This window comes from Nipponia nippon, unplaced genomic scaffold, assembly GCF_047370975.1.
Source record: "Nipponia nippon isolate SJK-2023a ecotype South Korea unplaced genomic scaffold, ASM4737097v1 scaffold_1, whole genome shotgun sequence".
Lineage (NCBI taxonomy): Eukaryota > Metazoa > Chordata > Aves > Pelecaniformes > Threskiornithidae > Nipponia > Nipponia nippon.
Window position 1 is genome coordinate 76,622,645 of NW_028262290.1, and position 21,676 is coordinate 76,644,320.

General features: G+C 44.3%; 1 protein-coding gene across 4 annotated transcripts in view; it reads right to left on the reverse strand.

Annotated features, from left to right (window-relative positions):
* VWC2 (von Willebrand factor C domain containing 2) overlaps window positions 1-19,436 on the reverse strand; it is a 64,455-nt gene extending 45,019 nt beyond the window's left edge. The window contains exons 1-5 of one of the 4 annotated variants that reach the window (XM_087736657.1): window positions 19,310-19,436; window positions 17,441-18,222; window positions 10,586-10,715; window positions 8,116-8,197; window positions 7,897-8,020 (exon numbers count right to left, since the gene is read on the reverse strand). In XM_087736657.1, coding sequence (XP_087592783.1) covers window positions 7,912-8,020; window positions 8,116-8,197; window positions 10,586-10,715; window positions 17,441-18,154 — 1,035 coding nt within the window. In that variant the 5' untranslated portion in view covers window positions 18,155-18,222; window positions 19,310-19,436 and the 3' untranslated portion in view covers window positions 7,897-7,911. Of the gene's footprint in view, window positions 1-7,896; window positions 8,032-8,115; window positions 8,198-10,585; window positions 10,716-17,440; window positions 18,223-19,309 lie in introns of those variants that run through there. The other 3 variants (XM_087736676.1, XM_087736669.1, XM_087736662.1) reach the window with 3 other exon arrangements.
* Window positions 19,437-21,676: the final 2,240 nt, after the last annotated feature.

Below are 21,676 nucleotides of genomic sequence, written 5' to 3' on the forward strand. Positions count from 1 at the left end.
GATGGGTTTGGCTAGGCTAAAGTCAAGATAGCCTAACCATTTTTCTGCAAAGTGCTTCAAAAAGAGGCAGTTCAAAAAGGAAATTCTAAGATGTGGACAGTAAGAAACAATAATGTTACATTTCTGTTCATGTGAAAATGAACTCCTTATAAGCAGGTTTCTAACTAGGCTCTACAGCATGTCACCCCAGGCAGTTTCACCGTAGCTAGGTTACGGTATTTTATTCCTTCTGTCAAAGCTACGATCTTTATTTTAATCCTAGGAAACTGTGTAACAGCACTATCTTCTGCAGTGTGTTCATGGGTTAATTACATGGTGCATTAAAGACATTATGTACACTGCCTTGTGATTTTCTTGCTTCTCCCTTGACTTTGTATTGTGAGCACAGGGAAGGTTTTCATTGGTACTACCCCTCTCCCCCAGTACCACACTTTATCGCGTGATTTTTAATTCATGTGCTATCACTACTAGAGACCTCATCTGTTCTCACAGGGGAATATTCAGCTTTCTTGCTGCTCTTCTCTGTACTTCTGCAGCCTCTTCTTGCTGAGTGCTCAGCAAACATGGAAGATTACACAAATCAGGTGGGAGGAACCAGTCTTTATATGATAGCATACTTTAATAAATGCAAGCCTTTCTTAATGAAGCCTGACAGATGTTTACATACAGCATTTCACATTGATATTTAACTAAAACCACTTGGCAGAAATCTTAACAAGAGGTCATCAAAATATCCAAGCAATTTCTTTCACTACCTGACATATGGTTTCGCTGAATTTCATTTACCATTGTGCTGTCTTGTTACTTGGCTTCGTAAGATATCATTAACAGTTAATACTCCTTCTGTCTTTAATAGGAGTCACCAACTGCATATCTCCCTCAAAATTGCCCAGCTTAACCAGCGATTTCTCTTTTGAACTCAAAATGTTGGAGAGGGTTTGAGATCATGCTATCAGAAGGGAATAGGAACTATTTTGGAGCATAAGTAGTAATACCTTTACTTTTTCTGGGAAAAGTAATTAACACCACACTCTTGTGGAACCACCTTTGAGAAAGGAGATAACATTGCGAGCAAGTATTTCAAACACAAGAGGCCCAAAAGCAATTGCTTGGATACAAATCTTCTTTATTCAATGCTATTCACCAAATAGTATTTTGAGTCCTGTTACAATGCATGGTTTGCTCTCTTCTTGTTGCCACTGCTCCATCTGATCAATTCCATTGGAAAAGAAAAAGAAATAAATCACACGTTGGGAGAGCACGCAGTGAAGATACACTTATCTTTTCCACGGGTGATAAACAGCGTGTGACCTGCTGCTTGCAAGCACTTCAAAGAAAAGTGGTCAGTAACCAGCGTGCAACAGCAATGTGCTACAAGGAGAGAAGAAGTGATGCAGAAGAAAACCACACATTATCTACAAGACTGTAAGGTAAGTTGGATTTATGCATGCAACTTTTTAATAGGCCCTCCATCCAAGGGCTACTGGCACAGAAACAAGCAAACATGTGAAGACTCAGCAAAAGAACTGGGCATTTAGAAGAAAGTGATGTTTTCCAGTAGGAAGTCACTCCTCTAATGAAAATTTAACTAGCACCAGTGTAGGCAGCAAAAAAAAAAAAAAAAACCAAACCAAAACCAAAAACCATTAGAGGGTTTTCCTAAATGAAAAGAGCAATCAAAGTTTTTGGTTGCCTATCAACTTTGGAATGCTAATCATTATGGTTAACTGTGCTGGTGAAGGAAAGAACTTACTTAAAAAGTGTTGTGTTTTTTTTTTTTTTAAATCACTGCTGTAGAGATGAACATGCTCAAGGAAGCAAAACTGCGTGGATAATTACCCCCATGGAAACAATCCAAAGGTTCACAAAGTAAAAGCTGCTTCCAACTTAAAGATCAAGGTTTTAAATTAGGAAAGCACTTGAGTCTCCAGCTGATAAAGATGTCTGAAGTGCTGGGCAAAGGTAATCATCAGGGACTTAATTCAGGACTCACAGCACACAGCATAGGGGAGTTCCCCAGTACAGTAGTCTGAAAACAGTAAGATGCTATTTAGAGCAACAAGAAAAACAAGCACTGAAATTTACACATATTAATAAAAAATACCATAAGCTTTTAGCCTCTCCCCTAAGAACCTATCGCTCCTCTTCCTTCAGAACCCTTGTCCAAACACAGGCAGAGGCATACAAGTCAGCCCCTCGTCAAACTGATGTCAGGAAAGGAAAGAGGTTTTCCTATTCTTCATCAGATCTGTACTTCATTTACAAATACAGTTAAAAAAGGACTGGAAGAAAACTTCTGAGATTGCTGTCATGCTCCTGTAAGACCTAAGACATATCCCAAAGAATGAGGAGTTACAAGCAGTTAAGGCAGACCTTGCATTAGAAATCCTGCACTGCGTGGAAAGGCCGTCAGAGTTGCAAAACACAAACCACAGAAGAGCAACGTGTTAAGAAATGAAGTTTAATGAATCAGCCAATTCCCTGCTTCCATCAATTAGTAAGTCACCTGGATCAATTCACATCTTCTTTAACACCTAAACCTTAACTTCCTGTGAAAAATAAGCAAGGAAAATTACACTGCTCTTAGAAGTAAAAGGAGATTTTGAATATATCATTTATCATCAGAGGGATGCACTGCCAATATACTAACATACCACAACACTTAATATAAGCCTCCACCTCCCCTCAAAGCCAAGCAAACTCTTGGATGCCTTATTTAACCTAATGAAATAGCAATGAAAAAACCCAAAAGAATATAAAGCAAAACACACTATGTATATATCTTTCTTCATTGCTCCTTTTAATCACACTGCAAAATACTAATCAGTCATGTAGTCCTGTTACTGTATCGCTGTAGCACCTAGCTAGTAAATAGTTTCTATTTACAAACAGGATTATCTGCAAAGAATAAAACTAAGAGCTCACGTGGACAGTGTCAGTGGCTCAGCTAACATCAGGTAATGCATTAACCTATGGTAACTCAATGTGGAGCAAGACAGGGTTTCAGAATCTAAGAGCTCATAATTTAATCAAATAGTATAGTGTTCTACTGATAGGAAATAGTATTCCAAGGATATAGCATACAGCGAGATGCACGTAAGTATTTCAGACCTTGAAATTGTACACACCTCCCAAATCTTTGCCACAATTTCAATTAGTGACACATACAAAATTAAAATAGACATCCAGTAGCAGAATGGGGGAGCAAAGTTAACACTGGGAATACTTTCTCTAATGAATAGCATAAAGAACAAGACTGGACCTAAGAAGAAATTCAACTCCCTTGATGTTAGTTTTCTGAACTTCCTTCAACCAGCAAAGAATGAACACTGGGGGCAGTGTGGAGGAGAAAGGGGGCACAGTGTGAGCGCCAAGATTTTTTTTTATTTTAACATCCTGCCTATCTCCATGTATGTGTGTAAATAAAACTGCAATACAAATTCAGAAAATTCTTATACGAAGAACTTCAAAAACAAAACAAACAAAACTGTAAAGCAACTGATGACTTCATTTTGAGGAGCACAGGTTAGCTGTTTCATTAGAAAACAAGCAAATCCCCAAATGAGTCTCTATGTAAAAGAGAAGCTGTCAGGGAAGACAAATCAAGCAATAGCACGCTGTTTACTCCAACACCCTGGTGGATATTAGCATGAAGGACTTTTCTGTCTCAACCAGAACCAGCATCCAGGACTACACAGGATGGCAGATATGTGAAACTGCCATGGCGAGCAGTGTAAGGTACATCAGACCTCTCTCTCTCTCTTTTTTGTTGTGGTGGTTTTTTTTGTTTGTTTTTTTTTTTTTTTTAAATACATGAAAGTTGCCAGAAAAGTTACTCTTTTCCCTCCGTCCAAGGATTTCAGCGTTTCTTTTTTTTCTATCAGCACAAAGAGCATTTTCATCATTCTGCTCCTGCAGCTGAAGCAAAACGTCTTTTAAGAACCCAGGAACTGTGATACACTGAAATTCTGACTCTACCACGAGGAGCTGGCAGCTTATTTCCCACACTCACCTGGGACCATCACTGCTAAACAACTGTTTGGGGCACATCATCATCGACTATTGCTCCAATCTACAGTAAAGTGACACCCCCTGCAAGCAGCTGCCATGAAAGTGACTGATATAGCAGAATTTAGCTGGGATACATGAGTTAAGCCTGCACTATCAGGTAAGAGGAGAAAAATCGACTGCCCAAGAAATGCTTCTCAGGCTCACTGTAGCAGCCTGTAATGAGAAAATATTGCAAAGTGAGTTCTGGAAAGCTTATAGGATACACTGCTTTTGTATTTTAATAGGTTCTTCTACATCCTCCTGCCGAACACTAGTATAATTTCCGATTCTCCTCATGTGTCTGAGCAAAATGACAGGACGCTATACACTCAGGGACACTTACTGCTGCCTTTTGGCAGCAGAACTCCCAACTGAAAGCATTTTGGCTTCTTGGTGAAAAAGAAAAAAAAAATATATATATACACACAATATGTATATGCCATAAATACATACACACCATATAAATAGATTTGTCCTGGTAACCAATTTAGGCTCAGTATAACTGAATACTTTTGCCATGTCTTCAGACAGATCCTTCTCATCCTCTGGCAGCCTTCTATCGTTAGGAAAAAAATCACGTACCTTGGAAGTCAACATAACTTGTACCCTAAATAAAAACCCTTAGAGGAAATACCACCACCTACCACTACTTAGCCAGCTCAACATGAAAATACCAAGTCGACACTGGATCCCATAAGCATGTGCATGCGTGCACATGTATGTGAGTTGGAAACAACAAGGCCTGTGTGGTTTTGGCACAAGTTTTTGCTCAGCCCCATTTGCAGTGGTACTCCATGCACATTGAAACAGGTTCTGATCTAAGTGGAAAAAATAGCACAAGAAGAAAATTCTGTGATTTCTGCACAGGAAGCACAGGTAGCTTGTGTAGCCACCAACTTTCCCAGAGTAGAGAGAGAAAATGAGAGAGGTGAGAAGAAATGAAAGGGGGTTAAAGGAATTCCTTGAATTAAGACAGCACAGACTGAGCTTCCTCTCATCAACAGCAGAAACCAACAACAAAAACTACGGCGACTAGTTTACCGACTTCACCTACCAGATTTGGAAGCCACTTTAAACACCCAATGCAGCCAAAAAGAAGCAAGTCTGATATTTCTTTGTTTTCAATAAATAGCTGCCAAAATATCTGCTAGTTTTTCAACCTACCTGCATATTCACTAGGCAATTTTAATCACATACAGCTGTTCATGCAACTTTAATGGTGTTTTTCCCCCGGAAACATTAATGTTCCTGGTTACGAGTCCCATATTATAAATCATTTTGTGAAATACAGCCTGTTAAGGCAGGAAGTTTGTGCAGAAGTTTTTGCTAAGCGACTCATGCAGACAGAAACATGGAACAAATACTACCCTGCATACACAAGCATTCAAATGCCTGAACGAAACACGTCAGAAGGGAAAAAAAATCACATTGGCACATACAGTATGGGTAGAACTGGGATTAGTTTGAAATGATTTCTTGTTCATTGTTATTATTTTTTAATGTAAATTCCTTTTTTTATAAATGAAATACTGTTTCAATCTTAGAAACTAGACTTTACAATCATTTTATGATTCCTATATTTTACATCTAAAAGAGACTACCATGACCACCTGATTTAATCCCTTCCTTAACATCGACTGAAAAACCACTCTCAGGCTTTAAAACTTCTGGGTCTTCTTTGCTATATATAAATTAGCTGCCAAAGCATGACTGAAAAAGGTATTTAAAATGAAAAGAGAAAGAGGAAGAGAGGACAATCAAAGGCACTGTTTATTTAAATTTCACAGCAGCTAAATTCCTGATATTTACAATAGTCCTGCCTTGACCTCTATCTGGACAGCATTATGATACTTTCTTCATTGCTGAGATCAAGGTATATACGGTTGAAGGAATATCATATTTTATTTAAACACACTGAAGGACATTAAATTTTACAGGTCAGATTCTCCATGGTGCTTGAGCAAAGCTGGGGCTGCAGGGAAGAGCAAACATCCATCTCGCTGCCAAGGTGAAGCCCCCCTTTATCCGCCCAGAACAGACATCCTCAGCCGTGTTATGGCCAGACAGGTCCCTTAGCCCAACAAACCCTCTCTCCACCCGGATTTTAGAGGGATGACGGCTCACAGGGGCTATGGTACTGCCTTGACCAGCACCATTTTTTAATAGATTCAAGTCCCACAGTGAGACAAAGTCCCGTTGTACCAACAGTCACAGAAGGGGACAGCAGCTTTCCCAGACTGTATCAGGGTTTTGCCCCCCTTGAGAGCTCCTTCGCACAGACGGAGGTCCCCACCTGCCACTCAGAGGCACTCTCAAGTCACCCCATGCCTAAACATTGTACCTGTACATAAAGGTACTAAAGCAAGTTTCAGTGAGTCAACCTCGCAGGACGGGTATACAAAACCATGACCATTTATCCTCTCTGGCCACATCACGTTAGACCTGCACCTTACTAGCAGCACCCATTTCAGCCACATGATGCATATATTTCAACCGTAACTATGAACCCAAATATGAAATGAGGTCCTGACTCATTCCACCTAAGGCACCTGAAATGACTGCATCCAGAGTAAAGCCTCCCTATTGCACAGCCAGTGCGAACAGACAAGACATCTCCCATGGACGTTACAGCCCTGAGAACATACGTGACCCCCTGGGCATCAGTGCTTGTGTTTTCGACTCCACAGCTACGAGCCTTCGCTGACAGAAGAAGCTCAGCTTTCCCTGCTGCAGACACAGAAACAACACTGACGTACAGACAGATAAACACTAGGAAGGCACCAGGATCAGCTTCATCTTATCTGGGGCAAACTTTTAGCCATATAATGAAATAAAAATCTCTCGGGGACCTTAGAACAAAATGTTTTTTGGTCTAGCAGCCATGCCTCCCCCTCCAGGCTCCATGTGGGCTGTGGGTTTAATCTCATCCTCCTGCAAAGACACCGGCAGGAGCAGCGCCACCCTTAAATCCATCAAGTGCTCTGGGGCTGCATACTTCAGGCAAAGTGGCATTCGGGTGTGTACGCCTATTAGGGCTCTAATACTGGAAACAGAAGTGGAACAGACAGCCAAGGTAATTTAATTTAGCAAGATAATTCAACTTTCAGTATTACCCCCCTCCCACTGCCCCAAATGAATCAGTGACAAGTGCCCAGCTTTTTCCTAATGGAAAGGGAATTGTATGCCTATTATATTTACCCTTCACTCCATATGAACTGTAGAAATGTCTGTACCTGATTCTGAGCTTATTGGTATCACTGTTAACAGGGACGGCTTCCACAGAAGTAACTACGTTGCTAGTACTGTAAAGCAGGATGGAGATCTGAATTGGGCACCTGTTAATGCAGCTCTCTGAAGTCAGATTTAACTTTCTAGACATTTTTTCTTGTTGCTGCTGCTGTTGGTTACCGAAAGCATGAAGCTCAGCATGTCAACCCCCACAAGAAGAAAGCCTCCCCTCCATTCCCCTCTGTCCCCACCCTGCTTCCTTGCAGGGCATGTATATAAGATAAACACAAAACAGCTCCCTTAGCTGTAGCGACTTGAGACATAAAAAGCAGGAAAATTCCCCTCACCCCAAGATTTTCTCAGTGAGGTGTCACCTTTTGTCCCTTCTATAGACTACTTTTCAGAGCAGACACTTCTTTAAAGTACTCCCTGTCTCTGCCCACGAAGAAAATAACACCTTCAGCTATGGAAGTATCTAGGCTCCTTCTTGAAAGTCGGGATGCGATACAGAAGATTATTGAATCCTACACATAAGACTGTTCTTCGCTCTGCAAGTTTTCCGTTCACTACTTCTTACATTCAAAGTAAGTCCGTACCTATACATGGTCGCAGCTGTGTCAGCCTGATGGGCAGTTACCTGTCTGTCCCTCGGCTGAAGGGTTGCCAGCACTTTTGTGGAATGAGGTTGGGGAAGTCGATTACACCCCCTCCTTCCCACAGGGGACAACGCGCTGCCTCACACCTGCCAAGAGACTGGATTCATTCATTTCAAATAATGGCAGGCTTTCACTAGATCTCCTCCATAATTCTTAATCAGGCATTTGTATGTGGTCTTACCAGTGACAGATGTAGTTGCTTAGCCCCGACTCTGTTGGTTCACTGCCAGCAATCCACAGGCCAGGGAAGCTGGGGAAGTCTCCTATGTTATGAAGTGCCAGGAAAGGGAGGGAAATCTGAGTTGGATTTTGTGCATTTTTAAGACACAAACGTTAGTAAATGTAGAGAAACCAAACTTCACCTCCCACCCCTTCTTGCTCTACCGAGGGTGGGATGCAGAGCATGACAGCAGTCACCCCACTTATACGCTTTCCCCAGATCCACCTTTCCCACCACTCAGGTTATGCGGCTGAGCTCCCTGTACATCACCCAAGCTCTTTTGGGTCACGAACATGATATTGCTGATGTCATCACTGCAACAATCAACCCTGAAGCACAACACGATGACTGTTTCCTCGACTCACAGCGCGTTTGTTCCAGTAGGCTTGAAAATGAGGGGATGAGGCAGGCTAGGTTTTCCTGCTCAGTAGGTTTTTGCTCCAATCTAATTAAAAACATTCAGCAATTCACTGAAGTTCCTTGCAAACTGCACGTGTCCCACGCTTTAAAATAACCTCTGAAAGCAAACGGCCTGATATTTTTTTTTAAATGCACTCCCCAGATGGAGAGCATTCCTCAGAAATATCTTTGTGATACTGTACCAAAGCCACTGAACCGGAAAAGTAGAGCTTCTTCTGAACGATCTTGTTTTTGTTGTTATTGTTAATGGCTTTTTTCCTCGTCTAAAAGCTAACAAGGCAAGCCCCTCTTGGTTCTCTGACATGCAGAGAAGTGACAGTACAGCTCACTGGAAACAGCCAGCTCTGGTCACCTTGGTCTGAAACTGGGTCAGGGATGCCAGCTTGTGGGTATACTCAAGGAATATGCAATTAATATTCGGGATTCAGACGCTGATGAACAAGACCACCCTTTTCTTGCAGGTAGAACTCGAGTAATTCAGCTTTAGCACTCAGAGAAGGCAGCCTCCTCACAACTAAGGCATGTTTACTTATGATTTTTTTAAACAGGCCCCATTTCTGGGAAACATGTCAGGAGATCTATGTGAACAGCCAAGCCAAGCCCTGCACTACCGTACCACCTTAGTCCAAAGGCAAGCCACGGCTCGGAGACGGCCACCGCAGCGCATTATGTTGATGCTTGTGGCAGAACGTGCACCAATGGAAAGTCGATCCAGCTCCAAACAGCGTTAACACTGCTGGAGGAATTCAGTGGGAAAGACCACGTAGACTTCACGCATTATGCTTGCAACTCCATCCCCGATACCGAAAACAGACCTTTTGCTTGCCAAGAGTCACCCCGACCTGGGGAACTGCCGCAGAGCGTGGTGCAGAGAAAAAGCCTGTGAGCATGTCAGAAGGCTCTTGCCATCAAACAAGCGCTAAAGGATCCTCTGGACCAGCCAGCTATAATACCACCAGCTCCCAAATTCAGCCTGTTTTCAGGAACTGTCCCTAAATGCCTCAAAAATTGCCTGTCCTCATCTCCATAAGCAGAGTGCCCTTAAGCTGTACAGCCGAGAACAAATTCCTTCAGGGTTGTTACAACCAATTAAGGGATGTGAAGCAATTACTTTTATACCCATACAAATGAAACTCCTCCAATGCAATTAACTATCCCTTATCATCTACTGTTGAATTTGCGGAAAGCATATGCTGTACACTCTCTCCTCCCCTAGCTTTTCCACAATTTTAATCAGTTTGTTTTAGTTAATGTAATGGAACCCACCTATTCTAGAGAAATAATATATGGCTGCAAATTATCTGAATATTTTTAAATATCTTTTTTTCATTTTAAATGTAATTTCATTTGAGATTTTGCAGCTTTCATTTCTATTAATAAATTATCATTTCTTCTGTATAAGTGATGAGCTAGTGTGTCATGTAATTTTTTCCTCTAAATAGACCAAGACTTTGATCTAATGCGAGCCCTTGCTGGGAGTAGAGAGACTTTCTGTCTAATTTAGTTACGAAAAATATTCAATTAAACTTGGGAGTTTAATTCATTTAGTTATGAAAATTAAATGAGCTCAATAAAGTACATTTGATTTGCCTCAGGAAAAAAAAAAAAGAAGAGAAGAATCTCTGAAAGGGGAACAAGTAAGAAGGGAGAACAAAAGTAACTTTTACTGCTCATGTTGAAAGGTGGATAACATGAAAAGCCTCAGTTCTGTTTTATGTGCCGATATAAAACATATCCACAATGAGTTAATGCAAAATTTGTATTCAGAAGCCACATGAATATCTGGTGTTAACACCCTAATTGTCTCCTGGGTAACAGAAATCCCTGTAGGTCCTAATTGAGTCCACCCCAGTCAGGGGAAGATCTGGCTCCTCACACTGGGAAGACATCACCCACAGAAAACTCTTCTCCATCTCCGTTTGGGGAAAAGGGAAAATATTGGAATTATTTTTCAAAACCAGAACAGAGCAATGCGGATCTCTCGCCTTCTAGTTTTGCAGGCATCACTTACCATTTTTGCAGATAGGACAGCATTGATCAGGCTCATATACCGGATCCACGCACTCTGTCTGGGGACAAGCCGAGACAGTGCACAGCACTTCACCATTGGCTTCACAGCGACACTTCTCACACGGAGAAACCTGAAACACAAATCCAGTCATCTTTTAACTCTTTCACTTAATGCCCTCCCGAAGTGTGCAACGCCTACCTTCCCATCTGCACTGTGCTTTCCTTCACCTCTTTCCTCCCCGCTTCAAAAAAATGCTTTTTGTGGTCTGAATAATGCAGAGTGAAGCTGGCCTCCTGCAAGGTTACAGAACCGCCGCAGAAAAAAAATACAGGTTCTGCTCTGAACCTGTGCCCCAAATGGGAAAGTCAAAGGGATCTTGGGAACATGAACGCTTCAGACTTTTAACACAAATAAAGTAAAAATTTCCCTACCACATTTCTAATGAACTTCCAGCAAATTAAGTTCATAATTTAGATGAAATCTGGTTTAATTCTATCACAGGTTCAAAAAGTAATTTAGCAAAAAATATTGTATTTAAAGAAGAAAAATTTTGCTAAATGAAATATGAAACTTTGAAAGCTTTTTGGTAGCAGGAAGCTGCATTTTATTGAAAATTATCATTTTCAAAGAGAAGTCAGGAAAAAAAAATCCTTTGAATTCAGGTATTTCCCATAGGTTAATTGTATTTGGACCACTCTTGTAATACTTGTAACTTTCTGAAAAGAAACTGCAATCCAAAGAAAGAGGTGAAGAAAAATACAAGTCATCCTTTTTACCTTCTGAAATGTTACTGGTTTTGAAGAACTCTACAGAATAGGAGTACCATGAGATAATTACTCGAATGACCTACTTCAATGAAATTAATTCCAAACAAAACAGCATCAAGGCCCTATTTAGGAAAAAACGGACTTCAAAATGTCTGCATTTGCCACATGTAGAATTCCAGCTGTCCTCTTCAGCGTTCCTGACCAGGCGCTGCACATTGCATCGCTGATGTCCTCGTACCACACAAGGAGCTGGGGGTAGAGGGAAGCAAGGGTGCTGAAGAGCAATAAATGGTATACTGTATCTCATTGCTGTACTGCAAAAAAACCACACTGGCATACATCCTCAGAGCGCAGGATGAAAATGCAGCTGAATGTTATTACCAGTGATCCTCTAAATCCACAGTCTGTGCAGATTCTAGGTGTACTTAAGGATGAGGTCATTTTTTTCTAGACCCTTTTTCATTCCAGATACCAGCTGATGCCAAACAACCACCCGTTGCATTTCTCCAACAAAAGCAGACTAACCTCATATCTAAAACAAATTATTCTTTGTGAAGAATCATCCAGACGTCTAAGTTGGAGGTCATCTGGTTTCTTCTCCCTATTTCTTCAGCAGCCCAACACATTTTTCCTCAAATCCACTCTCTGCTTGCTTGCCTCTTTCACATCCTTCACACTTCCAAAGTTCAAACATGTCGATGCTTGCACAGCATCATCTCCAACTAAATGCTCATCCATGCTTTGCCACTTCTCTTCCCACCTGCCAGGGCTGTTATTTGCTTATGCACTCACATATCTTTTCACGCCGTCCCCTCTGCTTAGAAAGCCTAAATAGGGTCTTTTGCTGTGTTGCTTTCTGCTTTTATTACTATTATTTATTTCAGGCTTCCTTTGCCAGCTACTCACTTTCAGTTTTCTCTGTGCTTTACACTCTACCCAGGGTAACACCACACCATACATTTATAAAATGATACAAGGAGGCTGACAGCCCAGTACTGCAGATTTTTATTGCAGGCTTTGGGACAAGAACTTTGTCCTGTGATTGTTTATAAACTGCCACGTTCACTTGCAGACCTGGAGTGTCAGAGGATGAGGAGGTTTCTGATCCAGTGTTCAGAGTTGAGAGGCTCAGGTATTCCAAGTAATCACTTGAAAGGCAGGCGAAATTTTGAGCGTCAGCAAACCTGAGTTCCTAACTATCTGCAAGTCAATAGTAAGAATCCTTCCCTCTGAAGTTATATCCAGAAACAATACTTACTAAGTTATGAAAACATGCTGTTTGTGGAGTATTGATTTATTGATTTATTTTTAATTAATCCTATTTGATGAATGCTATTAGAACGCCATTCCAAGGATCAGGCTCAACAAGGCAAACCTATAGCTTTCAATTCGTTTCAACATTTTTGCCATCACTTGAAAAAGATGCAAATTTGCCAATGATCACAGTTCAATGAGACCAGTAGCTACAACAATAGATACTCCCTCTCCCAGGACTCCACTTAGTAGCTGTGCCATTCAATATTAGAAGTGATGTAAAAACTAGAATATCTGACGATAATCAGGAAACAAGACAGCACACAGATGTTATTCCTAAAATCTGTCATCTGTAAGATTTAAACATATTCTAATTAAGTAGGTTGTTTACTGGAATTCCAAATTTGACAGAAGCCTAAAATTCCCAGAACAAGACACCATTTAATGAAGCATTGAAAATACTATTGAATGAGAAACAAAATTCATCTGATCTTTATCTAATAATGATGATTCAGAATAATGCATTTCCATCCTATACAGCACAGACACTTGCAGGCTATATCTTTCATGAACAGAGTACACTATTAATGTGATACCGCAGCCATGAATACCCTTCCTGTGTAACAGATCATGAGATTTCAGGGGAATAACTATAGCACACATTTAAGAAGTACTGTCATCTGCACAACCCACCAATATGAGTAATGGTGGCAGAGTTAAGGGAAGTCTCCATGTGCTAATTTCTACAAAGCTCTTTTCAGGCATGTAAGTGAACCACAGTGGCTACTAAAATGGTATTAGTGTCAACCTTTATCTGTTCATCTTTGGACTAAACGGTACCGTATTGCTTTTTATACATCATCAGGATGTAGCAGGAACTGTAGAAAAAACCCACTTCTTTCTGCATCTTAATGGCAGCTTAATACTTGCAGACATAATCATCACTAGAGAGAGACAATAAGACAGCGTGTATATATAACAACAGCTAAATAAATCAGAATGAAAAGACACATTTGGTCCTTCATTTCCTCTCCTCTGCTCCTGTAATGTAAGCGCATTACCTGCGGTGCAGTTCCTAGTGGCAGCCAATGCAACCAGCACTCCACTTGTTCATCTGGGAAACAACCAGCCCAGCAGCATTCACGCTTAGCACATCTGACATAACCAGGCTGGACTGGAAATAATACGACCTATCAACCTCTCTCTGAAGACTAATGATACCACGTCTCTGTGGTCTACAGATGAAGCTATTAACTCTACAGCAGCAGCAGTTCTGCCAATGCAAAAACTGCGGGAAGACAACGAGAGGCACAGAAGTCTTAAGTAGTCACCAGGCAGCTGTAAAACCTGTAGAAAATAGAGTACAGATGGCAAAAAAAATAACTTCTTTAGAATTGTTTAAAGGGAAGTTTATGAGCAGATGCATAAATGGAGTTGTAGATGTTGTAAAAAAGCAAACACACAATTGTGTAAACAGGCAGATTTCCCACTGGTGAGGCATGAAGAAAACTGCAGCTTAGTAGGGGTAGTAGGCTTATCCAGCAACTTAGTGTAAATTGCCATAATTAAGAAGTGACAAATCATTTGCACTCACCGAAGTTCTGGTCCAAAGTAATTTGAGCTTTCTCTTCCCCCTTTCCACATGCCAAATTTTAATTAAAAAACAAAACAACAAAAAATCTGAATTAAAAAAAAAAATATATATATATAACCTACATTTGGTTCCTTGAGCCTTGAAAACATTTAAGTTTAAAAAAAATAATCAATCATAATCCCAAACTGATTTGCTATTGTGCTGGAATTTTTATTCATATTTCCTTGCCACATACACAACTCAGAAGAACACGAATGGGGGTTAGGCTGACAAGAATAAACGTATCAGGCTTTTTTTTTACTCTCTATGCCTTCAAAATACCACAGATGTTTCAAAATCCGTTTGGGCTTGTTGGCTTCCAGATTTCCAAGTTATTCACAAATAAATACAAATTTTGGTAGCAGAGAAATTCTAAACAAAACACACGAAGCAACAACTTTCAAAAAAATGTAGGTCTTTCCCAAACCATATTACACTTCTGAAGAGAATTTATGGTCCTTGTAAGGCTATTACTTTGTAAGTCAGTCTGCATTTTCAGATCTTACTGTAAGAGTGAAAAACATCCAGTGGAGCACATGCTCAGCAATCTCCAGCTCCAGTGCAGAATTTTATCCTCATTGCATTTCACCAACTAAGGCTTCTGCTCCCAGTTCCACTCGTATGGATGCTGTGATCCCTCTGCCATCCTGCCTCACAATACCCACAGGAGAGTAGAGTGGTGCTGATGGAAACGGTTTTATGAGACCTCATCCTTCCCCCACACCTGTGTTGTCTTTTGCGTCAACATCCATGTCCTTTTCAAAAAGAGAAAAACGCGTGCATACACACACACACAAGCAAAGCCTGCAGGAAGGACTGTGAATCAAAGAAATTGCATCAAACCTCCCATTCCCTGGCACACTCAGCTTCCAAGTTAGCACTTGCTCCAGTCAGGGCAATTTTTTGCCACGCCAAGCCATATATGAATTTTATATAAGCAAACTCCCAAGCTTGCATGAAAATTTACACATCTATACATAAATGTTTGTGCAGATAACGTCACTTAAAAGTTAGGAGATCATCTTCTTCTTCCTTCAGTGATGTCTGGTAATCTTTGCCATGAAAAATAGGTGCAGACAGAGAAAAATCAGATCGCTATTCATTTATAACTAACTCCTTCCCTGACCCTAATCAAGAGGTAGCATATTAGTAACCTCTCTAAGACCATCAACTTTAAACTTGTAAAATGGCCTTTGAAATCGTGTGCAATTACTTGCATTTGCAATTGCTTCCAGTGAGCAGCAGCAATCTGACTACATCTGTACCTTACCTCACCAGACATCTCCACCGATTGCAGTGGCACGGGCAAACAGCTGCGTTTACAGTTTTGTGCTCACAATATTGGAACCAACATTGGAGCCCAACTAAAAACCCATGTCCTCACACGTCAAAATAAACAGGCTGCAGCTCCTCTGCCTAACTGCGTCGGTAACTTCCCTCGCGCATCCCGAGCAGGCATCCCTTCTCACTCGTGTTTCCAAAGCTGGCTAACACAAAGCAGTAAAGGAACCGATGTTTCATTACAGGAAGGTATCAACGCAAGGGCTGAAGGCTGAATGGGGTTAAAAAGAAATCTGAAAGCCAAAGCCTTTCCAGAACATTTCTGTAAATGTCACCATTCAACACTCCCTTTTTACCAAGACTGCCAGCCATGTTCAAATGTAACAGGCAGCACCACAATTTTATCCTCACTACACGCTTAACACAATAAGGTATTTAAGGCTTGCTTTACAGCCATTAATACAACACCACTACATAAAGACAAAGAAATGCAACTCTTTAGAAGAGCGTGGGGGAGAAGCCTTTAAAGCTTCTTAAATACGGAGACCTACAGACACCATGTGCAGAAGCATCACTGTTTTGGCCACCCCTCAGAATTAACTTCTCTGGAAAAGGAAGAATCTCACAATCCATCTCCAAAAAGGTCACACTGACTAGCCGCTATTAGAAGTACCTTCTCCCTCTTAAAATAGAAAGCTGCCACCCCAAAGCTGAATGCAATCCTTGAGGGCAACATGGAAAAAGGGAGGATGATATGATGCTTTCTGCCATGCTTTGAAAAATCACTGATGATCTACACTTTATTGCCTAAAGAGAACAAGGGGAAACACTGTGATTTACTCCAGAGAGAGTAATTCTGCTCCTTTATTTATTTGTTTATTATTCAAGAAGTTGAAGAATGTGGAAAGACGTTATGAATCGAAGCGAAGTTTCCAAGAACACACAACTACCACAGAGAGCAGAGATGGCAACTAATTTACAGCCTTCACAAATGCACTTTCTTTTTCTCCATCCTGAGACGGGCTCGAGCTGCCAGAACCCTGAACTGGATTTTGTACTCCCCTCAACATATTCAGCTGAAGAATCTCAGGTGTGTTCAGACACGGGTTTTGAACCAGCCCTGTACCTAACAGTCATTCGCAAGCAAATCCTCAGAGCCTGCTCGCAGATCTCAGCCACAATAAAATACTAAACGGAAAAAGGCAAGGTAAGCAACCAGGGAATCGGCTTCAACTCCAAAACTCTTCAGTGCACTGTAATAAGCTGCATTTTCAATGATAATGACCTTGCACAGTGGTGCTAAAAGGGCCCTACTCTAAAAGGATTTCCCTAAACATAAAGCTTTTCAAGTCTGTTGTTTAGGTATCACTGTAATGCAGACTGCAAACCATGCTCTCATTAGAAAGACGGCCCACAGTCATCCTCAGAAAGCAAACATTACGCAACCTTGGCAGCACAGCTTAAACAGCAAAAAAGGAACAGAGAAATGACTGTTAGGAAGAAGGTATGATCACAGACTGATTACTAGGAATAGAAGTCAGCCCACAAAACCCCGCTTGATCCCTGCAAGGTAGAAGTTTCACAGTTAACAGTTAAATAAGGAAGCAAATGTAATGCTGGGAATTCTCATAAAATCCACATCACCAACCAAGTAGCATCCTTTCAAGGAGCGTTTTTTACTGTAAATACCAAAGGAATTAATAAAGATCAGCCCCCTCATTTAAAAATGTTACAGTTTCATAGAGCAAGAAAGGTCATGTTTAAGGGGAATATTTTACAGCACTGCAGAAGTAGTATTAACACAGAAATGAAAAGGGGAGGGGGAGACCCAGAACGCCTTCTGCGAAACCACTTGAAGAACGTAACGCCCCTTCAAATGACAGACGGACCCACAAAATGACTTTTGGCTTCAGCCCTTACCATGAACTCCTCTAGGGTCTGGTAGGTTTTCCCTCGAAACTCGCAGTAGTTCTTCCTCTCCTTGCACTGCGGGCAGCACTGCGTGGTGTCCACATGGACGCAGCGAGGGTGGAGCCTGGGGCACTCGGGCTGGATGCACAGCGGGCCCTCTTCAGTGCAGAGGCAGGGGCAGGCAGAGGGGCCCGGCGCAAACTTCTCCCCGATGGCATAGACGAAGCCGCTCTCGTCCACGCAGCCTTTCCCCCGGTAGTCCGGGTAGGCGTACTCCTCCGGAGGCTCAGGAGTGACACTCGCAACAGCTTCTGGGAGAGGCAAATCTTCAGCCACCTGAGGTTCCTCGGGAGTGGCGTCCCGTTGCTCTTGCACTTGAATGCTCCCGGATTTACTGCTCGTCCCCTGGCTGTTCCAAGCCTGCTTTTGCTTAGTCCACGACTCCTTGTTCGAGTAGTTCCTGTTTCCTTTGCTCTTCCAGTCTCTGCTACCCTCCTCCCTCCCGCTCCTGCCGATCTCATTCATTTTCCCCGGGCCTGTCTGGCTGTCCCTTGTAGACGTGTGATCCCTCTTTTCCTGGCTCGCCTTTATCTCCTGTTTGTCTTGAGCCTTGGCCAGTTTTTGTACAGGTATGGTGGAGCTACAAAGGGCAACCATGAGGCAGCAGGTTACAAGAAGAGAACTAGAGAGAGCTCCAATTGCCATTGCAGTAGAGCTGGGCATCACCTACTGCATCCCACAGGGGACACTGCATTCACATCGGAGGGAAGCGCTTCACAGATCCACACTCCCTAGGAAGAGAAGGATTAGGAACACTTCAGCTTCTGCACTTCTTCCCCCCTGCACCCCCTCCCCCCCCCTCCACCGATGCAACATCTCAAACAATATGCAACCTGTCTCGGTAGTTTATGCAAAAGGCAAACAACAGCCTGGTGCTGCATCCCTCCTCCTCCTCCCCCGCTCTGCCAAGTCTTATAAATAGCAGGGCTCTGGACACCGACCGGGCGCCTTCGGCTCCGTGAGGGCACCACGCAGAACTCCGGGGAGCTGGGATTTGCAAAGGCAGGTGCATGCAAAAAGCAGAACATCTGGGGGTTATTTTTCCTTTCAAATGACAACACGTGAAGAGGATGGACGCATGCCGAATGAAATGCAGCTCCCCAAAACACAGCAGAGTCCGGAACAGAAATCACCCAACTGAGTCCTATTCGCTGACTGCATGCACGATGATTTTCATTAACCTCTTATTCAGCCTGAAGTGTGCTGTTGTTTTGTTTGGGCTTGTTTATTGTTTGTTTGTTTTTTTTTAATACCCACCAGTGAGCACATTTCTGTCAAAGACAACTAAAAACGAGCACGCTAAAGCGAGCAGAGCCGAACTACCTGTCCTCCGAAGTACCCGAACAAGCCCACAGCACCTCCTTCTCCCCGTTTTAAAGCAGAGCGGAGCCGCTCAGAGTTTCCGCAGCAGAGGCTCATTTAACCCCCATCCTCCAGGAGTTCAGCAGCGCTCCCGGCTCCTGTCCTTAAAACGCTGCACACTAAAGCGGAAAAAAAAACCCCACACCGAACCAAAATACGTACACTACTCCGGCCACGACAAGCAAAGGCGCCCCAGCCTCCCGGCGCGGCCCCACCTCCGAGCCACCGCTCCTCAAAGCCATTTTAAAGCCTCCCTCTCTGCCCGCCCGCCTCCCCCGGCCCTCACCGCCGGCCCGGCCGCCGCGGGGGAGCCGGGGCTCTGCGCCGCCCGCCCAAACTTTCCGGCGGGCCGGGCAGCGCCGCCCGACCCCCTCCCGCTGGGGTGGGGGGCAGCCGGGGCCACCCCCTTCCCCAGCCCGGCGGCCTCCCCCGGGGCCCGGCCCGGCGGCTCCCTACCTGCGCTGGAGCCGGGCTCAGCCCCGCCGGCGGCTGGGGGCGGCGAGCCTCGCCCCCCGCCCAGCTCCCATGGCGGGGCCGCGGGCGGGCGGCCGGCGTCGCCTTGTTGCTGCCCGCCCGCCGCCGCCGCCGCCGCCTCCTCCTCCGCGGACCTGCAAAGCCTGCAGCGCAGCGCGGCGGCCAGCCGATCCGGCCCCGCCGCCCCGGGGGCGGGCTCCGCCGCGGCCCCCGTTTCTCTCACATGGCGGCCGTGCGCCCCCGTCCGCGGGGGCGGTGGCAGCGGGGCCGGACGGGACGCCCCCTCCCTCCCTCCGCCGCCGGGCCGGGCGCGGGGAGGGGACTCGGCGCTCGCCGGGGGGCGGCAGCACCCGGTGGGGCCGCGCCGCGCCCCTGCCCGCCCCTCCCCGCCGGCGGCGCGTGGGGGGCAGACCCACGGGTCCCGCAGGGCCTCGCGGCGGGCACGGTCCGGGCCGCGCAGCGGCGCGGGGGTCGGGGGGGGGGGGGGGGCTCAGACAGCGGGAGGGCGCGCGGGGCGGCGCGGGCTGCTTCGGGGTCAGCCCCCGCACCGACGGTGGAAACTTTTGCCGGTGCCCGGGCGTCCGCTCGGGGCGTCGGCTGCCTGCCCTGCCCTGCCCTGCCCTGCCCTGCCCTGCCCTGCCCTGCCCTGCCCTGCCCTGCCCGCGCAAAGCCCGCGGCTCGGCTCGGCGCGGCAGGGACGGGCGCTCTCCCGCGCTGTGCCCGGCGCCCACCCGCCGCCCGGGCCTCGGCCGCTGGGGGGGAGCGCGGGTGCGGGTGCGGGCCCGGCCGCAGACCCGCGCTGTAGCCGAGCCCGGGGCGCGGGCAGGGGCCGTTAAGCGGCGTTGAACCGGGGCAGCGCAGGCTGCGCCCGTCTCTGGCCGTCCGCGCTGCAGCATCGGATGGCGCTGCTTTAACTCTCTCCCGCTGGCCTGTTCTGGCGGTGAAGTGGTGCGTGGTTCACTGTTGCAATGTTTACTTACGCTTTTGAATGGCCGATGGGCGCTTTTGTGCTTAAATATAATTGCATTTTTCTCCTTTATAATTTTTGATACAGAAAAAGGGACAGAACGGTCTATTTTAAAGATGATGGCTGAACCACGGATAGTCAGGCTGGTGGGACAGGAACGCAAAGAAAAGCCAGAGGTGCTTTTACTCTGGAGCTGAGCAAGGGCTCGGAACCCAAAAGGTTATTTATTTATGTATTTATTTTTAAGCTGCACTAGATGACGTACCACTATAATCTTCTTCTATGAGTTTTGCTTTATGGATGTTCCAGGGCAGTCCCAGCTGCACTAACCCTTCTGCCACAGTAGCTCTTTAGCAGCCTCCTGTGCCTTACTCGTGGCTAGGGCTGGATTTCCCAAAGTACTTGGCACTAGAACTGAAATTTTTAGGCTAGGTAAAATTTTCAGGGTTTTTTGTTTTGTTTTGTTTTGTTTTTCATTAAAATGGTAGCACTGCAATATCAGTACTCAGGACAGCAATGAAAATCTGCTGGATACCAATGTTTCACTGTTAAGTACCTTCATGAGTGCCTGTTATTTGTGAAAACCCAGACACTTAAACTCCTCCACAGGAGGATGCAGGTGCTAAACTCTTTTGGCTGCTGGTTTCTCGCTATAAACATCTATGAGTCCTGTCTAGTTTACAAAATTATTTCTATTGACACCATCTCTTATCGCTCAGTCAGATATTCAGCAGCTAAATAATGGTTTAGTCTTCTGAAACTTTAAAATACAAGACTAAAGTTTTGAAGGATACAAAGAAGTCAAATGTTTCCATAGTTTGCACTAGTAAAATGAAATTCCAGATTGCTGTGGGGTTTCTAGACAAAGTATTACAAAGTTAAGCTAGACCTTTCTCATCACCTGACTAATAATCATTAAGAAGTATTTGCCTTCAAATTATCATCTCGTTACCTCTGAATAAAGAATTGAATCTTTTCTGAAAAAAAGTAATTTTATGCCCTATATAGCTTAAACCCTGCTATGGGGTGGGCAAGCAGTACACCACATCGCTAATTCTAGAAAAACAAGTCGAAGGACCGTCCTTACTTTGCATTCACAAGGCTGTAAGCTTTGCTGCCGAGCAGCAGCCAGTTATGGCTAGAGCAAGACAGAAGGAAATAGGGGACTTGGGAAGGCAATGCTACGCCTGTGATAAAGAGGAGAGAGAAGCCAATTTATGGTTCTGACTTTTTCACGTGTTCCCAGGTGAAACTTCTGTACAAAATCTGAGATTTTCAGCATCCGGGGCACTCTCTGTAGGAGCTCTGCCTCTCCCAGACCTAGCTACACTGCACACAGATCAGCCAGGGCTGAAGTTTCAAGATACCGCTGTGTAACAAGA